Below are 25003 nucleotides of genomic sequence, written 5' to 3'. Positions count from 1 at the left end.
AAAAGAAAGTCACAGATGTAGTGCTATATAGCACTTTTTCATGTTTTCAGTCCTTCAAGATTCAAAGTATGTGGAACCAGAGTCACAAATCCAGGTCTCCCAGAGTCTGCTGTACCAGTCTCTGTACCATGGATGCCATCTCCTAGCTGTCGGGGATCTGTGACTCTTGAAAAGGGTCTGTGGTCCCCAGGACTCTTTTTACTGGTTTAAAATATAAAACAAGACATTCCTTTGTGTGTCCCTTTCCAAGCCCTTGGCATCAGGGTGAGTGCACCCTGTCTACTTACATGGGCTTTTAATTTTTTCACTCAGGACATGGGGACCATGCCTCGTGTCTTAAAGAACAAGTTACTTACCCTTGGTAACACATTATCTGGTAGAGACAATATCCAGCTGAATATTCCTTACTTTTGAATTTCCCAGGCATCAGACTGGATCTGGAAACTTTTGCATGAGCAGTACCCCTGTGTGCCGTCGGGTGACTTTTTTCGTTTCCTCACGGCGTTGGCTCCGGAAGTGATGTTACAGTCACCTATAAAGGCGCCACCCAGGCATGCGGACATCAGTTACTTTTCACAACTTTCCACATCAGGAGCATTGAGCCATGAAGTGAACTGATGAGTGTGGGTCCAAACTAGGGCCCTGAAAGAGGAACAACCCTAGCCCTAGAAATCTGTCCACAGAGCGGGAAGGCATGGGTGGGTGTCAGGGTGACAAAATGTCACAAATGGGATGGGGTCACCACCTTGGGTAGGAAAGAGGCTCAGGTGCAAAGCGCCACTTTGTGCGAGAACCCAGAAAAATAGAGAGGCTTGAAAGATAAAGTCTGCAGCTCACTCACCCTCTATGCAGATGTTTTTGCCACTAAGAAGGCTATCTTGATGGCAAGCAGCCAGAAGGGACAAGGGTGCAGTGGCTCAAAGGGAGCACACATGAGGAAAATGAGAATCAGGTTCAGGTCACATTGAGGCAAGATGAAGAGCGATGGGGTAAACATATGTACAAGCCCTTTCAGAAACTTATTTGCAACAGGGAACTTAAATAAAGAGGGTTGGCCAAACAGCAAGGCGGACAGAGCAGAAAGATAACCATTATGAGTGCCCAGAGTAGAGCCCTGCTGGGCAAGGGTAAGGAGGAAGAGAAGAATATCAGAAAGAGAAGCAGAAAGAGGGTTGACAAACTTTTCTGTACAATATTTCACAAATTTGTGCCAATGGCAGGCGTATACCATTTTGGTGGAAGGCCACCTGGCCGCCAAGATAACTTTACAGACTTTGTGAGGAAGGTCAAAGCTATCAACTGTCACCGCTCAATCTCCATGCAAGCAGGCAGAGAGTTGTGAAGTTCGGGTGGAGGACCTTTCCCTGCTGCTGCAACAGAAGATCCTCCTGAAGGGGCATTCTGATCGGAGGATTGATGTTCATTTTCAGAAGCTCAGGATAACAGACTCTCCATGCCCAGTTTGGAGCCACAAGAATTACTTGGACCCAGTCGTTCTTGATCATCTTGAGAACTTTGTGCAGAAGTGGCATGGACGGAAAGGAGTACAAGAGGCCTGAGCTCCACTCAAGATGAAAAGCATCACCTTGGAAACTCCAACGTGCAAAACTGCTGGCACTGCGTTTTCTCTTCAGAGGCGAACAGATCTAACCAAAGCTCAACCCACTGCTGAAAGAGTCCTTGGACCACCTCAGAATGGAGACACCATTTGTGATCCGCTAGCCATTGAATACAGAGTTCATTCACCCTGGTGTTCAGAGAACCTGCCAGGTGTTGAACTGCCAGGATTATGCCCTGCTGCTCCAGAAATGTCCAGAAACATAGGGCCTTTTGACAAAGAGTTAATGACCCCACCCTGCCCTGCTTACTGCAGTATCACATGGCGGTGGTGTTCGTGAACACCTGCACTAACTTCCACTTGACAGAGGGAAGACATAATTTCAATGCTGGCTGAATCACCCAGAGCTTCAGCATGTTTATGTGGAGTCTGGATTCCGCTGGAGTCCAGAGTCTCTGATCTCCATCTCTCCCAGTTGGCTGCCTCTTCCCAGGAGTGACACATCTGTCATTACTGTCAGATCTGTTTGAGGAAGGGAGAGAAGGCTGCGTTTTACCCAAAAGGGGTTTGTGAGCCACCACTGCAGGTCTTTTGAGGTTCCCTCCGAGATCTGGACCATGTTGGAGAGATTCCCCAGATTCTGCGTCCACTGGAACTTCAGGTCCCACTGCACAGACGGCATGTGTCATCTGGCATGATTCACCAGAAGGATGCAGGAGGCCATGAGGCTCAGCAGCCTCAGAATCATTCTCACCGAAATCCAGGATAGAGGATGAAACATCGATATCATAGCCTGAATATCCTGGAATCGCTGCTCGTGAGGATAAGCACGAAAATGCACTGTGTCCAGTGCAGCTCCAATGAAAGGGGGCATCGAAGAAGTAGTCAGACGCATTTATCGTGAAACCCAGTGAATGCACGAGGTCCACCCGTAGTCTGAAGGTGGGAGATGACAGTCTGGAGCTAGGATGCCTTCAACAGCTAGCCATCGAGGTAGGGGTAGACTGAAATCCCTAACCTGCGCAGATGAGCTGCTACCACTGCCATCACCTTGATGAACACCAGGGGGCTGCTGGTGAGACCAAAATGAAGCACGGTGAACTGAAAGTGCACGTGGTCTACCTTGAACCTTAGATAACACCGGTGGGCAGGCAGGATGGTGATGGGAAAATAGGCATCATGCAGGTCCACCACTACCAGTCAGACTCCTTGGTTTGGGGAAGACAAGACCTGAACCAAAGTGAGCATCCTGAATTTCTCCTTTTTGAGGAAGAGACTGGTGGCTCCGAGGTCTAGAACAGGGTGAAGACCCTTGTTCTTTTTGGGTTTTGGGCACCAGAAAGTAGCGGAATAACCACTGCCTACTTCTGATATCGGAACCCTTTGTATGGCCTTCTTGTCCAGGAGAGCTGTAACTTCCTCTCAGAGCAAGGTCAGATGATCCCAGCCATTCTTGAGATGACAGTATACGAGAAGGGAAAGATTAGAAAGGGAGGGAGTAGCCCCTCCGAATGATCTGAAAGACCCATTTGTCTGATCTTATAGACTGCAAGTGGACTAGATGATGCTGGATTCTCCCTACAACTGGGCACCTATGGTCCTGCAGAACCAAACTAGGAGGGCTTCGAGGCTGCACCTGCTGGAGGTTGGTGGCAGACAACTTCTGGCTACCAGACCCACGGGGTCAGAATCCACTCCATCCACATCCTCTCACAACTTAGAAACATGTACCAGGCGGTGGCTGGCATAGGGTTGGCGTGGTAGCACACCCCTCCTGTAGCCACGAAAGAGGCAAAAGGCAGACTGGGGACAAGGTGTCAATGAAAGGCCAAAGGACTTGGGCGTAGCCGCAAATCCTTGAAGCGCTACAGCTCAGAGTCTGTCTTCTCTGCAGCCAGGTGTGGCGCTGTAAGGACACCGTCGACTAAACTGTGCTTCCCAGTGAGTCAGTCGTATCCAGACCACACCTAATGGAGAACTTCGATGTGTCCCTCTCATCTTCAATGCTTCGGAGAGGATGGCCCGTGCCTCCTCCGGGACCCGTGGCAGCACTTGAGCTACCATATCCCACAGGGTGTTAGAATAACAGTACAAAAGGTATGCAGAGTTCACCGACTGCAATGCCAAGCTGGCAGAAGAAAACATCTTCTTCTCAAGTGTGTCCAGCCTCTTGGATTCCCTGACTGGGGAAGCGGCGGTGAATGCACCATGGGAAGTTGAGGCTTGGACTACCAAGCTCTCAGGGATAAGGTGTTGGCTGAGGAAACTAGGATCACCTGGCGGAAGACATTTGCGGCGGGCAACTGTCCTACTCACAGGAGCCCGGTGCATGGCTTGGACCAAGCTCCCAGAAAGACATCGGTCTGTGCTTCATGAAAGGGCAATAGGAGTTCAGACAACGAAGACCCAGGTTGAAACACTTCGGTCAAGAGGTAACGATCGAAGTTTGAGATCAAGGACCTCCACTGCCCTCTTCACCACCATTGCAATGGATGCTCCCACCTCCGGACACACGGTGGGTAGAGAGAGCAAGCCAGTATCTGGAGAGATGTTTAGTCCGCTGGGATCTCCTACCTCCTCATACCAATCCAGTGATGGTGGGGTCTCTAACTGGTATTCTAAAGGGTCCAGAGACCCTTTCCCCATGCCTGGCTGCTCCACAAAACGCTCAGGCAAAGCACAGAAATTAGCGTCGGTCGATGCCATTCCAACTCTGGATCGTCTTGGATGAGAATGGGTGCCAGCGGTGCCAAGATCATCAACATCAAGATAGACAACAAAGAAGGTCACGTTGGCACAACCAGCGCCGATCCGGATTAGAGATCGAATCCATGAGACCTTATCAGAGCCGAGACCAGAGCCATCTGCACGGAACCTGATGGGGCCTCCTCTGACCCCACACGGCCCGAAACCACTCCAGAGGGTTCGGCCCGCTCGAATACTTGGTGCATGGCCTCATAAAACTTCTTATCTTGAGTGGGGGTAAGTCCAGCTCCCGGATACAGGGGTGGCGCAGAGTAAAACCTGTCAACAGCTACACAGAACCATGCCTGGAACACTGATGGTCCTCACTCATTGCATCATCCGACAGACATAGTGAAGTCGAAGTCCGTTTAGACTTCTTCTTCTTCTTGTGCCTCTTCCCCGAGTCCTGAGGACCTCGAGTCCAAAAAAGAGGACTTGGGGCTCCTAATGTGGTCCTGACAGCGTACAGTACAAGTATTCCAAGTGGGTGGTCAGTGGGCCCAGCTGGTCGGTACAGAGGATCACGTCTAGTCTGGTAGGAAGGTCATGTACCGGAGAATAAAATGAATATTCACAGTCTGCCGGATGACCCAGGAGCCCCACATCATGCAGTTACCATTGTATCAGCCATGTATGAAAGTGTTGTGATGTTCAAGCACTTATAGCTCCCTGTAAGGAGGGTGTAGAGCGGTCCCAGTTAACGTTGGTATTCAGTTAAAGTCTTCTGCCCAGTGAGCAGGCGGCATTGGGGTGTGGAAAAGGGCAAGGGTAAGTGCTTTGAGAAATTCTTGTTTGGGATTAGGTGCATAAATTCCGACCAGTGCTTGTTGCCACCCATCTAATTGGACTCCAGTACAGCTTATCTACCCCTGTATCAGCCTAGGGTCTGTCAGCTGTGTATGGGACCCCAGGTGCTATCCAAATAACTGCACGCGAGCGAAGGCTGATGAAGATTGTGCCAAAGACCTATCCCCCGTAGGAAGCTGGCTCTCTATATACTATATCAAAATTAGATATAGATCCTCATTATGACCATGGTGGTCAGAGGTAATATGGTGGAAAGTACTGCCAACAGGCTGGCAGTATTTTCCACCATATTATGACATTGGCGGTTTGGCTGAAGCCAAACTGCCAATATACCACACTGACTGCTGCAGCTGTAATGGCCGGTGGGCTGGAGATATCAATCTCCAGCCCGGCGGCCATCACTGTACCACCTGCGGGATAATGACCTCGCCTACTGCCATGGTTTTCGTGGCTTCCTTACCTCAACGAAAACCATGGCAGTAGGCACTCTCAGTGACAGGGAACCCCTTCCCTGTTACTGATAGGGATTTTCCCCACCCCCTCACCATACTGCTCCCCATCTCCCTTTCCTCTCCAGACCCTCCTTCCTACAAGCCCCCCTTCACACACGCACAAACACACACCCATTCACACATCATCCACGCATGCATTCAGCCATACACACACATCCGCACACACTTACATAGATACACTCAGACACGCATTCACACAACAAAACATACACGCACTCACACTTCCAGACATGCACACACATACAACACGCAACACACACCTGCATACACACACGCACAGACATACGCACACACACCCACTCACACACACACAACACACCCTCAACCCCCTCCCGTCGGAGCACCCACTTACCTTTGTGTAGAAGGTCTTCCGGCAGGAGACAGGACGGGGCGCTGCTGCCAGAAGAAGCATCTGCCAGCAGAACACTGCCAGGCCGTATTATTTCTCATAATACGGCTGGCAGCAGCACCACCTTACCGCCATCCGCTGGCATGGCCACTGCTTAATTTCTGCCATCCTTCTGGTGGAAATCCGGCTGTGGTCATAATACGGCGGACGTCTGGTAGCTGAGGCGACGGTCTTTTGGCGGCCGTCAGCGCAGCGGTAGGTGGTTTTTACCACCAGTATCATAATGAAGGCCTTAGTGTGCACAGGATCCAGGGGTGCCCCAGAAGCTTAACAGAGGCTAAAGTAGATAATACTAACGCTCTCTTTTGTTGTAGTGTGGTCGAGCAGTTAGGCTTATTAGAGGGTAGTGCAAAGCATTTGTTGTACACACACAGACAATAGAAGAAGCACACACTCAATGACTTAACTCCAGACCAATGGTTTTTATATAGCAAAAATATATTTTCTTGATTTATTTTTAGAACCACAAGATGTAAGTTGCAGGTAAGTACTTCAATAGGTTCGTATTTCACACATGTATCAACAGTACTTTGTTTTAAATTGCTAAGCTATACAGTTTTTGATATAGGGAAGAAAAGTTAGATTGTTTTACAGGTAAGTGCAACACTTACAGTTCCAGTCTCCTGGGGTTAGGAAGTCCATGGGTTGGCGTTCAACCTAACCCTAAACACCCACCACCAGCAACACGGGCGTCCGGGTGCAAAGGTCAAAGTATAGGCAAAATTAACATGGGCTCCTAAGGAGATTGGGGGCACTCGGTTTCAGATCTGCAGGTAGGTAAGTACCTGCGTCTTCAGAAGGCAGACCTGGGGGGTTTAGAGGAGCACTGGGGGAGCCACAAGAAGGCACCAAACATACACCCTCAGCGGTGCTGGGGAAGCCGGATGCAGGGTGCAAACAAGGTGTCGGGTCTCTAATAATTCTCAATGAAGGGGTCGGTTTCTCCAAAATCTGGGGGCTGCGGGTGCAGTGGGTCTTTAGGGATCGGATATCTTTGTCCACAGCTTTCCCAGTCAGGGGGGTCCTCAGGATTCCCTCTGCAGGCGTCATCGTGGAAGGGTGGAGAGTTCAACCCAGGGTGGGCACTTGCTTGGAATCACCTGGGGATCCTCTCTAGCTGGTTGGGCCACCTGGACACAGGCTGTGGGCGTTGGATGCAGATTGGTTAGTACTCACGAATAAGGAGTGAGGTTGGAGTCCTTGGTTGTTGTTTCTTCTTGGACAGGGCCACTGTCTTTGGGAGTTCTTGGTCCTTTTGAGTGCATGGCAGTCCTCTGGAGCTTGGCAGAGGTCGCTGGTCCTGCTGGATGCGTCGCTGTTCTTTTGCAGGTTCTTTGAAGCAGGCCAGTAGGGCTGGGGCCAAAGAAGTTATTGTCTTCTTCCTGCTCTGCTGGGGTTTCAGCTTAGCAGTCCTTCTTTCTTGTCAGGTCGCCAGAAATCTGACGACTTGGGTTCAGGGGAGCCCAAATCCTGGATTACTGGGGTCAGAAGGCAGGAGCCAATGGCTACTGTCCCTGAGGATTGCTACACCCTTCATGTGTTCATTCCCTTAGGTGGAGGGGGACACAATCCTAACCCTATTGGTCCCTGTCCTCCAACTCAAGATGGAGGATTCTGCAGGGAGGGGGTGAACTCAGCTCTGGACACCTTAGGGGTGGTCCTAGCTGGGGTGGTCACTTCTCCCTGTTTAAATTACTTTTCCCACTGGACTTGCTGCCAAAAGTGGGGCTTTGTCCGGGGGTGGGCAACTCCACTAGCTGCGGATCCCTGGGGCACTAGAACACGAGGCTTGAGCCTTTGAGGTTCACCGCCAGCTGTTACAGTTCCTGCAGGAGGGAGGTGTGAAGCACCTCCACTCAGGACAGGCTTTGTTTCTGACTACCGAGAGCACAAAGGCTCTCACCCCATGTGGTCAGAAACTTGTCTGAAAGCGGCAGGCTGGCACAGACTGGTCAGTCCTGCATTAGCAGTTTGGCTAACATACAGGGGGCATCTCTAAGATGCCCTCTGGGTGCATTTTTCAATACACCCCTCACTGGCATCAGTTTGATATCAAACTTCCCAGTATTCAGTGAAGCCATTATGGAGCTGTGGAGTTCATAATGAGAAACTCCTGGACCATATACTCAGTATGGCTACATTGTATTTACAATGTCTAAGAATGGACTTAGACTCTCTAGGGGCATATTACTCATGCAGCTATGCCCTCACCTGTGGTATAGTGCACACTGCCTTAGGGCTGCAAGGCCTGCTAGAGGGGTGACTTACCTGTGCCACAGGCAGTGGTTTTGTGGGCATGGCACCCTGGGAGGGGTGCCATGTCAACTTTGCCTTTTTCTCCCCACCAGCACATACAAGCTGCAAGGGCAGTGTACATGTGCTTGTGAGGGGCTCCCTAGGGTGGCATAATACATACTGCAGCCCTTGGGGACCGTCCTTGGCCACAGGGCCTTTAGTATCATGGGTACCTTTTACAAGGGATTTAATTGTATGCCAAGGGTGTGCCAATTGTGGAAACAAAGGTACAGATTTTGGGAAAGAACACTGATGCTGGGGCCTGGTTAGCAGGATCCCAGCACACTTTCATCAGTGCTTTGCATCAACACTAGGCAAAAAGTGGGGGGTAACCATGCCAGCAGTGGCACTTTCCTACACACCCCATTTGGTCTGAACCTTCTGAAGTTCAGCTGGCATAAAATGTGTTTCCTACAATATGAATTTGTGCGTGTGATGGCAATTCAAACAAGTGTGGATTTGATAATGCTCGGTTGGGTTGCCATGCCATGCACATTCCACATCAGCACATTATAGAGAGGGGTGTGTGTGTCATTATGTGTCCCCATGATAAATCGTTAAAAACATGTGATAACCATGAAACTGTAGGCATAAGGTAGTCTAGTCAATGCTTGTGCAGTGTATGGATACCAGAGGACATTCCCTCCACCCCGTCCAAGTGTATCCCATGAAGGTAGATGTGTTCAAAGCCCCCCTAAAAACAAAAACAAACTTACAACAATCAGCATAGCGTAACAACCGAACCCCTCCAGGGTCAGGTCCCCTATGAGTCCCCAGCCAATTACCCCTTAACAACAACTTTAGAACATCAATAATATACGTTGGGAAAAACATGTCCTCATTGGAGTCTTACTCTGTGGGGCGTGAAGGAAGTAACGACCATTGTTGTATGGCAAGGCCCAGAGTATGTCAGTCTCCACCCAGCAAGCCCAAAGTTTGCAGCTTACTGGAGGAATGCCCAGGCATGCCAACACAGAATTACAGGGGCGTCCCTGTGCAGTCCACCAGGACCTGCCTCACAGGTCATGCGAAGACCGCGTTGTGATCTGCGGGGCCTGGAGGATGTCTGTCAATGAAGTGCTTGAGTCACCAGAGTCCGAACCAGAGGCTGTTGTGGTGTCAGTGTGTAGTAGTTCATGCTGCATTGGGACGCTTCAGATATCACACATGCCTGTTTCGCTGCTGCATGGTCCAGGGACGTCTTCGAAATTATGGTATGTCGTTTGTGCCACCAAGGTCTGAGCATCAGCCAGTCACCAGCACTCGTATCTTCCGCTGTGACCTGTGTCAGTCCTTTGGCATTCAGCCAGGTCCATACACCCTCTGGTAAGAAAAACACATGGGTTCTTTCGCCACAATAACCCACAGCTTTGCTGGAAAGAGCAATGCATATTTAAAGTTCTGATCCTGAAGGCATTGCTTGACTTTCTTATAAGAGCCCCGGTGGCCCTGCACCTCCATTGTGAATTTGGGGTATGCCAAGATTAGTCGATGTTCATAGTGCCAGGGTCCCTTAGGATGGAACTGTTGGAACAGTAAGTCTCAATCCCAGTAGTTAAGCAGGCATGCTATGACGGCGTGCAGTGGGGCACCCACAGGAGGTGGCTTGCCTGGAATCTGGTGCTTCCTCCTTATAGAAAATAATTTTGGTACTTCATATGCCAACACCATCGTCAACAGCCATTCTTCAAGGAACATTTCCACGCATGAGCATTCAGAACACTCAGGGGAACCCAGCAGGCGAATGTTATTATGCTGGGAGTGCCCTTCTGCATCTGCCGCTTGGCAGGGTAGACTGGACACTTCATCCTCTATCTTCTTCTACTGCAGCTCCATCACGATGGGCTTCATCCCAGCAATAGCGGACTCCGTTCTGTCGACCCTTTCTGACAGTTTGCAGTGATCTGCCTTTAATAAATTCACATCCAGCAAGACAGCATCTATTCCTGCCTCTAATTAGGTTTTAGTGTCTAAGATGGCATGTAGGACTTTGTCAAATAGAGTTGAATGAGTGAGAAGCGTGGTCTCCAGATGTTGGAGTGTATCTAGGATTCGGTCTGTTGCTGTAGCTGTGACTAGTGATTCATGTTGTCTGGGGAAAAAGATTTTATGGTCTTTGGTTTCACCATGTTAATTAACAAGCAATGTTGCCCCTCAAGTGATATTGAGCTGATGAAAGGAGGAAACAAACCCAAGTGCATAAACAGTGCATAGGGAAAGCACAAGGAGTTACACAATATGAACGCAGCGTAGGAAGACCAAAGAGACAGTTGCTCACACAGAGTCCTGCAAGCCAGGGAGTGAGAGGACCGTGAGTAACGTCAGGTGATCCTCGGCGTGGATGTGGTGTTACAAAATGACACTATAGATAGCTACATGGGCAATGCACCATTATTCAGTTGGTTCTTCATTGCAATCAATAAAGCCAGGCCCCGGAAAGTAGGAGGTTGTAACCACCCATGCAGGTCCCTAAGCCAGAAGTACCAAATGTCAGTGGGGTGGTGTTTCAGGCAAGCTGTCCCAACGGCATCCCACAAACACCACAAGAGATGTATCCCCCTTGTTACTCTGCAGAGGTGGCCAGGTCGAAGGTATTGAGGGGAGCAACGTAACTCTTAGTAAGTACTGGAAGTGTCACCTGATACTACAAACCTCCTATGCACCACCCACAGTTCAGCTCCAGGTATGCAGGAGGCCACACCTGCAAGGGTCACAGTTTCAGCAAAGGCAGGTCAGTGGATCTTGCAGGCAGAGCTGTTTGTTTAGGGTGCTGTGTGATTGGTGAGCTCCTCGGGTGCCTTGTCGGCCTGGGTGAGAAGAGAAGTCACTATGTAGGCCTCAGGCAGAAATCCGTGTCTGGGGAGACAAAGGAATATTGGTTTCCAGGCCGCAGATTGCTTCCTCCTTCTTAGCAATGTGCGGGGGAGGCCCCGAGGGGGAGATCGCTGCTGGGAGTGGATCCAGGCTTTGCAGCAGGGCTCTGGTAGGCCGGGGGTTCACTGTGGGGCCAGGTGCCACATCAAACTCACACATACCCTTAGACTGTCTGGGAAGATCTAACATAAAACGAATCATCCTTCTAGTCACCTTACCTATTTCGATCTTTCTGTTCGGGAAAAGGTGAGAGAACTGTCTATTAAGTGCTGGACCAATCCTCAGTAGAGGAATTGTGACAGACAAATCGGGATCCCATCCAAAACTGATGGGTTACATTTTGTGGCTTCCATTTCAGTTACTATTTCCTTTTTCTGACCCTCTCTTGTTCTTCTTCCAGGACCTTGACTGTGGATCAGTATAACAGGATTGAAAGACTGTGCGGGTCAATCAAGCGGCTGTGTAAACCATAGGGAGAGCCAAGAGTGCATCGGAAATCCACAAAGAGTGTGGGATATGTGATTATTACTTACAGCTTCGCCAAGGATGATGCCTGAACCCACAAGGACAGTATTAAAAAACCCTGGACATAATATGGGATACGAGATCCAAGGGTGATACAATTTTGGACGATGGGCATTTTAGGGTGAGACTCTACATACAGCACATTATAAAATGGCCTGTGCACTGACTGTAATGGATATATTTAAATTTGTTTTTATTTTTTATTTTTCTGTATTAACCCCTTAACTTCTGCTTCTGATCCCCACCTTCCTTAACAGTGCTGAACCCTTTTCCAGCTGTTTGAGGTAGTTGGCCCTTTGTGCCCCATAACTTTTTTCCACACAGGTTTTCCATGCCAAATGTGTGTTGTTTTTCTAACAATCTGGGGATTCTAACACTATCCAGGGTTTGTGGATGTTTCTGGAGGGGACCGAGAAAAGGGGCAAAATATAGCTAAGGTTTCTCTTTTTTTATTAAAGTAGGAAAAAAGTGCTCCAGATAAAAGTGTCTGTTATTTTTACTAAAAATGACATCAAACAAATGCTTACTGTGCTGAAGTCACTATTTTCCCAGCTTTCAGGAACATGCAAAGCTGAATTAAAAAAACTATTTTTTTCCACAGTTTTGGCATTTTTCCAAGAGGTGGTCCATTTTTTCGATTTGTGTGCTCTCATCCTACTTCCAGTTTGTAGTGTAAACCACTGTAAAACCCATGGGTGATCCAGAAAAGCTATAGATTTCAGGAAAGTATACAAAATTCCAAATTCATCAAGTGCTCATATCTGTAGACCCCTGAAAGTTTTCTCAAATAAACTAACTGTTGAAATAAAGACCTATTGAAAATGAATAGGAAAAAATTGCGATAACGATTTCATATTTAACTTTTTGTCACAATGGCCGATTTGCAAAAGCAATAACCATTACGTGTGCTAGACCCTTCGGGTTGCCGGCATATATAAGGTTTGTAGGTTCTCAGAGAACCCAAGGTATCCGGATCCAACAACTGAGTTGCACCATACAATAGTTTTTCATTGTGTACTGAGTAGAAAGCAATTCATATGGTTAAATATGTAGAATGAAAAATGGGTATCAAGGAAACCTATGTATTTCTGAAATGGACTCGAGATATAGAGTTTAGGAGTTGTGGTTATTTGTACATTTCTGAATTTGTCCGTATATTTACTAGCTTATGATTTAGAGGGTATTTTTCAAAATGTCTTCTTTCTTACACACTGGCTTACATTTGGAAGTCACAAATGCAGTGAAATCCAATTGGTAATAACAAATGTTCAACTATTTGTATGCTCCCATATGACTTCCAATAAAAATGATATCTCACTTGTGTGGTTAGGCCTAATGCCTGTGACAGGACAAGGGCCAAAACACGTGTACGCATCACATTTTTTCACTGAAAACAGACCCTTTTTGTCCAATGTAGGTAGCTGTGGTTATTTAGGCGGTAGCTCAGCCAGCATCCAGGGGAACCTAGTAAACTTGTACATTTTTAAAAACTAGACATCTGGGGAAACTCAAGGTGGGGTGACTTGTGTGGCTCTTACAGGGTTTTCTTTTTACCCAGGATCCATTGCAACCCTCAAACTTTGATTAAAAAAATACACTTTCCTCAAATTCTGTGATGGAAAGTTCTGGAATCTGTGGGAAGTCACAAACTTCCTTCCAATGAACATCCCCCCAAGCCTCCCAGTAAAAATAGTATCCCACTTGTGTGGGTAGGCATTGTGCCCGTGAAACGACATGGTCCAAAACGCAACATGGGAACATTACATTTTTCCATTGAAAACTGACCATTTTTTTCCATTGTGGGAAGCTGTGGATTTCAGGCCCTAGCTCAGCCAGCACCTACAGAATACTCCCAAACTTCCAAATTATTTTAAACAAGACACTTGGGGAATCCAGATTTGGTGAGTTGCATGGCTTTAATCAGGTTTTTTGCACCCAGAATCCATTGTAAACCTCAAAGTTTGACTAAAAATACATTTTCCTCACATTTCTCAGATGAGAAGCTCAGGGATCTGTAGGGAACCACAAACTTCCATCTACCTACCATTACCATCAGTCTCATGATGAAAATGGTACCTCACTTGTGTGAGTAAGCATAGGGCCTGGTACAGAACATGGCCAAAAATGCAACATGGATACATTACATTGTTCCACTGAAAACTGACTTTTTTTCTCAATGTGAGTAGCTGTGGAATTTGGGTCCTAGCTCAGCCGACATCTAGGGAAACCTTGCAAACTTGCTCATTTTTTAAAACAAGCACCCATGAGAATACAAGATGGGGTAACTTGCATGGTTCTCACCTTTTCTGCTTCTTAATCAGAGTCCACTGCAAACCTCAAACGTTGACCAAAAAAAAAAATACTCACACTTCTGTGAGAAAAAGTTCTGGAATCTGAAAGGAGCAAAAAACGTCCTTCCAATCAGCAATTCCTCCAAGTCTCCAGATAAAATTGGTACCTCACTTGTGTGAGTAGGCATACTGCTCAAGACAGGAAATGGCCCAAAACGCAACATGGATACATTACATTTTTCCACTCAAAAATGACTCTTTTTTTCAATGTGGGCAGCTGTGCTTTTTGTGGGTCCTGACACAGCCGGCACCTTGGAAATCCTTGCAAACTTGCACATTTTTAAAAACTAGATACATGAGGAAATCCAAGGTGGGGTGACTTGCATGGCTCTCACCATGTGTTTTGATCCAGAATCCCTTGCAAACGTCACACTCTGACAAAAAAAGGACATTTCCCTTACACTTCTGTGATGGAAAGCTCTGGAATTGCTGGGAACCACAAATGTCCTTCTACCCAGAAATCTCCTAAGTCTCCATAGGTACTTCAGTGTTTGGGGTAGGCTTAGTGCCCTGGACAGGTAACGGCCCCAAGCACAACACATCCAAAACTTACCTTTCTTTTTATTTTTGCAAAATGGATAGCTGTTGATTTTGGGCCCTGGGTCAGATGGGAGGAGGAAAACCTAGCAAACATGCACATTTTTTAAAACTGGACACCGGTTGTAATACAGGGTGGGGTGACTCATGTAGCTCTCACCAATATTTTTTACCCAGAATCCTTTGCAAACCTCAAACCGTGACTAAAACACACATTTTCCTCACATTTCTGTAATAGAAAGTTGTGGAATCTGCGGGGAGCCAAACATTTCCTACCACACTGAGTTCCCTTATGTCCCTTTATAATAAAGGTATCCCACTTGTGTGGGTGGGCCAAGAGACCACGACACAAAAGACCTTAAAGTGCTACATTGATAGATAGGCAATAGGGGTAGCTGCAGTATTTGGAGCAGTGCTGTGGCACCACCTGCGCAAACCTACAAATCACAGCCATTTTTTAAATCTAGACAACCAGTGGATTCCAGGGTGGTGTGCCTTGCATAGAGCCCATGAGGTTTTGTTACCCACAATGCTCTGCAAACCTCAAACTTTGCCTGAAATCACACATTTTATTTAGGTTTTTGTGAAATAAACTTCCAGAATCCACAAAATTCCTACAGCCCAGTGTTACCTCAGATGTGTTGATAAATACCTGCATCACTTGTGTGGCTGGGACCAGTACCCACAACAGGACCGGATCAAACCATGATCAATGGGAGCCCTTGCCAAGGGCCTTCTATTGACCCCCAGTTTATCCGTTCCTGTCGTAGACACAAGGCCCAACCACTGAAGTGTCACAGCGTTTTTATTACCACAAGTGGGGAAACGCTGGGTGGTAGGAATTTGAACACCCTATCCATCCCACAGCGGGGACAGCAATTCTATTGGACCCGTGCACGAGCCCATGACAGTGAGGCTATTACATGAATGCAGTCCCTAGTGTCTAGTGGACTTTCTGTCCCCCACCCCTCCCCGGTGGGGAAGACTGGGAGTATTCGCCCCCATCCACACTCCACAGGGGGCAGAAAGACTGTCTGCTTTGTTTTTGGGGTGAGAGCATGGCTAGGGGTGGGCGGCCCCTAGCCCTATATTTCCTTTAAAAGACAATGCCTGGTATCAACTGGGCTTTCTGCCCCCCCCTCCACCCAGGAGGAACATCAGACTAATTACTACATCTGATCCACAAAGGGGAGCAAAACTGATGCCACATTTAAATGGGGTGGGGGCATGTCCAAGCCCATGCTGGGCATCCCCCACTCATATTTAAAAAAAAAAAAATCCCTGGCATCTAGTGAGCTTCCTGCTACCCTCTGTTGGGAGGGGGGGGGGCAAATTGGGGTAATTACCCCAGTACGCTCCCCCAGGAGGATGCAGGGAAACTGATGCCCCATTTAAATGGGGGGGGCATGGTCATGCCCATGGTGGGCATCCCCCATCCCTAAATTAAAAAATATATATTTCCCTGGTGTCTAGTGGGCTGTCTGTCGAACCCCGCAGATGGGCAGATTGAGGTTAAGTACCTCCATCCACCGCACCGCCCAGTGGGGGCAGAAAGACTGATATAGTTAAATATGCTACGGTCAGAACAAGCCCTTTCTATGGAGCTGTTCCCCTCATCCCTGGTGCCTAGTGGGTGGATCCCTGCTTGGGGATCACTCTCCTGTGGCTATACCCAAGCAGGGATCTATTGGAAAGAGGTAGCATTGGAAAGGGGAGATTCTCAACAATACCTCTCCCACCCCAATCAGTGCTCGGAGCTGAGATATGCCCATCGTCTCGTTTTACTTTCACTTTACTGTAATGACATCAGTGTGCCATGTGCATCGATTAGCATTACAGTAAAAGGGAAGCTCATAGCAAGCAGCCAAAACCTGGCCTTTATTTACCTTCTCAGTGTAGGCAAATGGCCGACATATGCACGGAGGATGTAGTGCGTGTGTCAGCCACTAGCCAATACCCGCACCTAAGGGGTTAATGTTTGTCAACAGTTTGGAAAAAAATCAAACACATATGCATGAGACAAATAAAATCCATTTCATATTGAAATTTACCACATGTACATCACAGCATACAGAACTGCACAGGATCTCTGGATGCAAGACACTGAACTGGCTAGCACACCTTGCCTTCGTTCACCTGGACAGCCAACAATGCACTTATTGTTTGTTGATATATTTCAAATAAACTTGGTCCAGAGCGAAATATGTAGTGTTGCTCAGTGTGATAAATTGGGTTGTTGGTTGAGTGGGATGAAACCATACTCACGCAACAGCCACAATGCTTGTCAGGGAGAATGACAAAAAGTGACTAAATTAACACATGCTTAAGCCTCTGGTAGGCTGGTACAAAAGCAGTCAGGCCTAACTGAGAGGCAATGTGTAAAGTATTTAGGCAGGAAACAAACACTAATAAAGAGAAAACACAAGACAAGAAAAATCCCACACCAAGTTAGAAAAATAGAATGAAATGTAATTAATTGACACTAAAATGACAAAACTCCAATCACCAGAAATGGAGATAAGCAATTTCAAAGATTTAGGTTAAGTATAGTGTCTAAAAACACAGAGTGCTACTCGCGTTTATCTGGTCATGCAAAACTGGGTGAAAATCAGACATTCAGGCCGACCACGACAGAGAGTGGCTTGATACAGGAACCAGGTTAGTCCAGCTGAAAAAGCTACCTTCTCAAATTACGGTGCAAAGAGTCCAGTTCGTGTTGGAGGAGGTCGTAAGGAGCAGGGAGAGCGTCATGCAAAGTCATTGATGTAGCGGGGAGAGCAGGCCGGGCACTAAGGACAGTTGTTGCTGTAGCGCGAAGGTCCAGTCGGGTGTCACAGGTGGTCATAGCTGGAGCTTTGCATTGGCAGTCACTGGAGGATGCTGCTGCAGTAGCCCCCTAGTGCAGATGTTGCGTTGCTGGTCGCTTCTGGCTGTCACTGTTGCATGAAGAGGCGGGTTCACTGGAGTATCGCCTTCGCAGTCAGCACAGGGGACAGGATCTTGGCATGAATGGGCCTGTTCGGGGAGCTCAAAACATCAGTATTTCTCTTTTTCCTCTAGGAGGAGCTCAAATGATGCCCCTATAAGGGTTCAGCACCTGGGAGGCACCTGTTGGGGATTAGGAACTCACTCCAGCAGAGGCCAGGAGGCATCACGCAGGTCCAAAGCAGGTCCAGGTAGGTTCAGTACAGCAGTTCAGCTAGGCAGTTGCAGGGAGGCCTATGGAATTTGTAGTGTCCATGCAACTCAGAACAAGAGGCCAGCTAACTATCCCTTTAAGCTACTCAGGTAGCCTGGGATGGAAGGATCAGGTCCAGTCTTTCTTCTCAAATAACAGAGCAGGTCTCCAGCAGCAGGACAGTCTTCTGGCAGCAGGGTAGTCCTTCTTCTGCAGCGTTCACAGGTCCTGAGGAGTGGATCTGAAAGTCCAATTTTTATACCTGGTGCCAGCTTTGAAGTGGAAGAAACGTCTGCTGTTTTCACCTACACAGACGTTTTAAAATTTCTTGCCAACTTCCATGATCCCAGGATGTCTGAGGGCACCACAGGCTAGTGTAGTGTTTCCCAAACCGTGGGTTGCAACCCACTGGTGGGTTTCAAGCTGGTATTTGGTGGAGTGAACTAGTTAGCAGTGGTAAAGTGCTCAGAGTCCTAAGGCCAACAAAAATGAATTCAGCAAAGCTGGAAAGGGGAGGTGCAAAGTTTGGGAGAAGACCACCCTAAGGCTGACAAATTTATGCAGGAAGGATGGTGATAGCCAGAAAATAAAAGGACAATAATCTATCAGGTATCTAGCAATGGAATACAAAATCAGGGTGATCATTAAGTGGGAACAATGTTGTAGCATGATGCAGGGCTTATCAATATAAAATGGAAAAGATGTGAGCTTACTATTACCAAAGAAATCAGAAAGATGAAGGGAAAAATAAGCACCATGTTACCTACCAAAGACCACTGGACAATATCAGGCATTCTGATTTGGGATAATAGCACGTGTTGATGATAACCTGTCCACGTTTATACAGACTTCATTGTGATGTCGAATACTGAAAAGAAGTTTATTCTGCACCTGGGACTCTGTACTCTGAGTTAAAATAAGGCGAGTTTCCTTTAATTGTACTGTTTGATGCATGTAAAGCAACTATCAAAATTGTCAACGCTTTAGCACAATGAAATAACGATGTGCTGTTAGTGATGTTGGCCAGTCCCTTTAAGGTAACATTTGCCCCTGCACGTCAAATCACTTATATAGAGTACCAGGAGAATTAGCATTTCCCTAAGCTATTTCACAATGGGATTTATCATATAAATATACGTTGGCTCCTCCATAATTACACACAATGGACAAATTCCTTTGCCCTTGCTTATACCAGATCAGGCATAAGAACAAGTTACTTACCTTCGGTAACGCCTTATCTGGTAGACGCAGATACCTTACTTTAGAATCTTTCCCAGGCGCGAGCCTGGATCTGGAAACTTTTTTCCTTAGCACGTCTGTGCATCAGTAGAGGATGTTGCGCGACTCTGTACCTATGTCCACTAGATGTGATGTCAGCGGAGTCCATATAAACGCCTCACTGGCACGCCAATGTCAGTTTCTTCTGTGACTATTTTCTACGCTCAAAACATGGAGACACATATAGAAACTTCCTACTGAAACAAAATGATTGAACAAAAGACACCCTTGTGTCACATAATAACCAACTTTTTAATTCAAGATGTTGATTTCTATAGTCCAAACTCTGAGACCAAAGAGGACTCAGTTCGTAGAGTAGGGAAGGATGGGAGAGTCGTTAAGGAATCTGCAGCTAGATCCTGTGCCTACAAAATAATGTGTTACTGAATGTAAGTAACTAGAGACATCTGGCTGCAGATTCCTTTCTTTAGAATCAGATACCAAAGCATAGTAACCCGGAGGAGTGATGCGAACTGAGACCTTCAAAAAAGTCTCTAAGTATCACAAAATCGGTCTAGAACAAGAAAAAAACGAACAATCATAATAATTAAGGAGAGCAATAATATACTCAACAACATCAAAACCTGTGGAAGGATCCATGGGTAAATAAAACCATAAGAAATTAATAACATGGGATAAGCTAATCTATGTTAGTATGTCAAAAGTGTGTCATACGTTACCTAACAATATTAAGAGTCTCCAACTAGCAGAAAACTGGTCTAGCACAAGAGAAATAGACCTTGCATTACAGGAGCACCAATGAGGAAACACATAGGCCCTCATTATGACTTTGGGCGCCAGGAGACCGCCAGTGCTGGCGGTCTTCCGCCTGCCATATCACGGGTACTTCCGAATTTCTGCCCAGTCGTACTGGCGGGCGGAGGCGCTCTGGTGGTTCGACCACCAGCCACGCCCTGCCAGTAGGACACCGCCTGCCATATTATGAGCCATAATAGGGCCTGGCGGTGTCCTGCTGGTGGGGCGCTGCCCGCGGTGAAAACGCCCTATCCTGTTCCCTGCCGGACGACCTTCTCACTGGAACAGGTAAGGTGATCGTCCGACAGGGGAGGAGGTGGGAGGGTGGGGGATGTTGTGGTTACGTGTATGAGTGTGTGGTGTCTGCGTGTGTGCATGTATGTGAATGTGTGTGGTTGTATGCGTGTCTGTATGATGAAGTGAGTGCGTGTCTGCATGTCAGTGTGTATGCTTGTGAGTATGCGTGTTTGGATAGAGTTGTGAATGCATGTATGGATGTTGCTGTGAATGCGTGCATGGATGCGTGTGAGTGGATGCATGGCACAGTTCTGTCTCCAATTGCAGGTGCATAGCCATGCCACCCCCCCCCCCCACTAGGTCCCTACTTATTGATTACATGCCACTAGAGCACTCGCCTCCAACGGTCGATACGTGGCCATCCGACCTCCCCCTTTACGATGCCCTGATTTTTTCACACCAATTCAGTTGACCGACCCCTGAGGCAGTTTGGCTGGGTGAATGTGGCAGTGACATGTTCTGCAGAGAGCGCTTCGGAGAATGTGAAGCATGTATTTAGATTTGTAGGACGAGTGAAGTTATGAAGAATATGAGTAAGAATGTATGTTATGTGGCTCAAAGTCCAGTGCGAGTCCCCCAGTACAGAACGTCCCTTATGGTTTTGTGTGCATTAAGAGAGAGAATGTGCAGTACAAAGCCGAGAGAAATTACAGAGCAGGTGAGGGACTGAAGGGTATGGCTAAGGAGGATGCTGATATGTAGGTTATCCAATTCGAGAAGCAATATATCATTTATTCCTGCCATAAACTGCTGCTTGGGGGAAAGGTCATCATATGATGTTAATCCCACGAGTTTTTCTTAACATGAGTGATGTTTTTTGCAGTTCATTACCTGAAGAAATCGGATTAGCCTCATACGATCTGAGAGGCTCTACGTTCAGGGTTAAAGCTCGATAGGCAAATTCTAGTTCGGATGTAATTTTGTTTCCGACGACTTCAGAAAAAAGATGCCATACAGCTGCATTAAAAGCCTGCAAGAAAAAAAAAACTCATTCACCTTTAGAAAACCTGATATTACCCACTAAAGCAGCAGTGCTTCAGCAGGAAGACATTTTTATACCTTCTTAGCTCCTCTGATTTCATGAACTTTAATAACTTAATCGTTTTTTCTGTTCTGCACTGGAAATCGGGAACATACAGATGAGAACCGAACACGTTAACAGCACAATCTTGGTTACAGTTCAAGGGAGCACAATCACCTAAAATGTTCTACTACACGATCCATGCATAAGAGTGGAATCTACACGGGTCTCTTCAAGGACAAACACACAAGCAGATATACGTATTTCGGAAAGGGAACTCATAGAGAACTGTACGCAGGATTCGAAGGATGTGATAATGTTTGATGCTGCACTTCTGATGGCCTGTAGCGCTGAAGAAGATATTGTTATAACAAGCCAAACAACAGCAGCTTTGCTATGACAACTCTCAGCGGCTTCTACTACGTGAAACCACCAGAGAACCTTTATTGGGGTGAGGAAACCTAGCAGCAGAACCATCTGGTAATTTCTCTGATAGTTTTGCAGTCAAACAGCCGAAAAACATCCTTGAATACCTGACTGAAGTCTTCTGGACTTCGGGGTATATTAGTATGGGGAAGGACTCAAGTTTTTCTGGCACACAGGGCTACACGCAACACATCATTTACACATGCCCCACTGCACTGTACTAAAACTGGGAAGAAAAAAATTGGGAGGTACCTGTATAGACAGTATAAACTCTAACGACTGGATTCACAAAGGTAAATTCACACATGTAGATTTCCTCACACGTAAATATACCCCTGAAACTAGGTGTAAATATACCCTATTTTGCTCTTTAAGATTTTCCAAGTGTAGATTTATAACTGATGTAAACTTATCTGTCTCCACTCTCTCAGTTCAGATTGTGGAGATCTCTGCCGCCTTGGCCTAGCTTCTATGGTAAAGGGTTGCACTGAAGCAAAATGTGAGTAAATTTAATCACATGAAAAATGACAATGTCAATTAAGGTGTTAAAGTGTTAAAGAAATATATTAATATATTAACAAGCATAATGCCCATAATTCATTGAGGCTGAAGTATATGGGCAATTAAGTCATGGATTGAATGTAATTCTGATGTAGTAAATTACTTGCAGAATATACAACCAGAAGTTCCATAATGCAACGGGGCACCAGAAAGGGCTATTAAAGTCAAGACATACAGTTGAAAGGTTAAAGTGAGTCACAGCACAAATAGTCTACAAGAATATATGCATACCTGTGTTTGCAAATCCTAGCACAGTAAAGCCTGACCTACTGGCTCTGCCAGTGTTTTCTTGAAAATATTGTCAAAGGAGGATCTTAAACACTGCAAATTTCTCTGCTACTTTTCCTTAATGCAGTATAGGTATTTAACACTCACATGGATATTCCTACCAATGTAATGTGGACTTAACATGGAGTCTTCTGAGAATATAGTCTTCATCTTTGTTGTGTTGTGTATTGGCAAGAACAGTTTGCAGGATAAAGCTACAAATGTGAGAAAATTGGTAATGTGGCGCAGCAGATAATGTGGTGTAACGTGTGTTGAATTGTAACTATATTTATCATATGATACATTCCCTTATATTTTTCTTTTACCATTGAATATGTCAAGTAAGAAAAACAAGAGATTTAATATATATACCATCACATCTTATGTATATATTTTTTGTTAATTCATCTTAATCAGATAATGATAGTATTTCATCAAACATTATATCAAGAGTTGTGTGGAAAAATATAAAAAAATATATAATATTTAAAACCATAAACACAAACAGATATCCAGGCACACTCTTAATTCACATGCTATATATTCACAATTATGTTACAGGAAGAGTCCCATGGATGACAAAATCTCTTTCTTTAAATCACCAAAATCCTCAGAATATAACCAATTCATTTCAAAATTAATCATTATTTGTCAGGTGAGCTTTGATTCACTCCTTAGCAGATTCCGATTCCCACTGCCGCAGCCCTCTAAATTTGTGCCTGGATTGCTAAATGCCTGACCGTGTTTATTTAGATGACTTAGCACATATTGTGCTGTATACATCGCCAACATTTCTACAAATACCCCCCAAATTTGAGTTCCAAAACATCTTGTCTCTCATCTACTTCACATAGTGATATCACTCGGTGGTGCTACACTACTTACATGCCCGAGGGGAAAAAATAAATTTTTTTTGAAGCTGACAGTTAACATTTATATCAAACATAAATGGGCATCCAAGTAAGAAAGCAGGTAGTTAGAAGTACTGTGACTGCAGAAGCTGAAGACACACCACTGCTGTTGAAAATCCTGCAATGGAGCGATTTATCACATTATAGTGTGATCTATCCTTTTAGGATGACCCTAATGGGTTCCATGGGAGAGAAGGCTTAAAGAATACAGAATCAGTTGACAAGAGACTGGGAGTTAACTGACACATTTCTAGATCTGGCTCTTGCATCGACTTCTGTCATGGTCGCCATGATACTGTTTTTTTGGCCTTCCTTGGGAGCACGGAAGTAAACACCTAATCCATCCATACATGTTGCAGACTAGAGATAGTGGGCCTGCTTCACATGCACAGGTGTGACCTACTCTTGTAGTGTTCGTGGCTTATTCCAGAATTTCATCAGTATGCTAGGAGGACTCCTGGCTTACTACTGGTATTTATTAGCAAGCCAGTAGTATTCCAAGAGTACATTGGGTACTCAGTTCAGTGAAAATTACTTTTGCTTTTGTTGGGAAGGAAAAGATCCCTTGCATGGTAGTAGATTTGAACCCCTGCCCTGAATGCTCAGCTGTGGTGATATCAGGATCCTCTGTAACGATTTTTGGGCATGAGTGAATTACGGATCATGCATGTGTGTCATGACTCAGGCCTGTCTCATGGGTTGCAGTCAGGTTAGATCAGGAAGGCATATAGCCTTCCACCCCTATATACTCATATAGCGGTGGAAGGCTACCACCCTCCCGTGAAGCTGAGTAGTACTACAGCAGTGGTGGCAGCATTTAGTTTTTATAGTGAGTGATCAAGGAATATGGCCAGGCCTTCTGATTTGCGTCATGGGGGCCTTCTGGCCTACTCATAAACCTCTGTTGTTTTGTGCTCAGCTCAAACTCGCCCTACATCAAAGGAATATGTGGGGACAACAAGTGCATTTTAAGTGCACTGAACTGGCTATGCATGAGCTTGGGTGCTACAGTACATGGGGATAGCTGGTGCATGTGCCTGGTGCATTGTGCTAGTGTGTGTGTATGTGAGTCTGAGTGCTAAAGTATATGGGGACTGTGTATGCATGTGTGAGTGCACCACATTGGCATGTGTGTGAGCCTATGAGAGCTACACCATGCATCGTACACCACTTAATTATCCTAAACCAGGCTCTAATATGTAGCTTGTGAGCTACTGGTAGCTGTTCAGCTACCAGAAAGTAGCTGTCTTCTGTGCAGACCAGCCTACTAAATTACATGTTTTGTTTTTGTATGGTTGAATTAATATATGTATACCAATATTCAGAGTCTTTATTTCAGATGAAAATGGGTGTATTCTCAGAACTGATATTTGGAGAAAAGTGTTAACAAGCATACTGGGAATTCTCTTTGAGTATTCCTTTTCGCAATCAGAATTTGGGTATATTGACGTCCAGTTTCTTGGATATTAAACCTATACCAAGAGCTGAGGACTGGTTAGATACAATCTATCCCAGGCGAGCGAAAACATTGTTCATGAAATTTCGATATGGGATTCTTCAGATTAAAGCTTTTACTATGAAATGGAGCCCCCAGAAAGAGAATAATCATGAGGTGATATGGGGGCTATGCAATATGGAGACTATTGAAACTGTGGATTATGTTTTGTTCTTCTGCAAAGCCTATGACAAACCTAG

The 25003-nt window shown here is 46.1% G+C and overlaps 1 protein-coding gene across 2 annotated transcripts in view; it reads right to left on the bottom strand.

Annotated features, from left to right (window-relative positions):
* The window catches only part of ADGB (androglobin), an 871677-nt gene that overhangs the window by 368670 nt on the left and 478004 nt on the right, over nt 1-25003 (bottom strand). For both annotated transcript variants that reach the window (XM_069235154.1, XM_069235155.1), the window contains exon 21: nt 20954-21092. In XM_069235154.1, the coding sequence (XP_069091255.1) occupies nt 20954-21092 (139 nt within the window). The remainder of the gene's footprint in view (nt 1-20953; nt 21093-25003) is intronic.

This window comes from Pleurodeles waltl, chromosome 5, assembly GCF_031143425.1.
Source record: "Pleurodeles waltl isolate 20211129_DDA chromosome 5, aPleWal1.hap1.20221129, whole genome shotgun sequence".
Taxonomy (NCBI): Eukaryota; Metazoa; Chordata; class Amphibia; order Caudata; family Salamandridae; genus Pleurodeles; species Pleurodeles waltl.
Note: the sequence above shows the minus strand (reverse complement) of the source record. Positions and strands in the feature narration are given on the sequence as shown.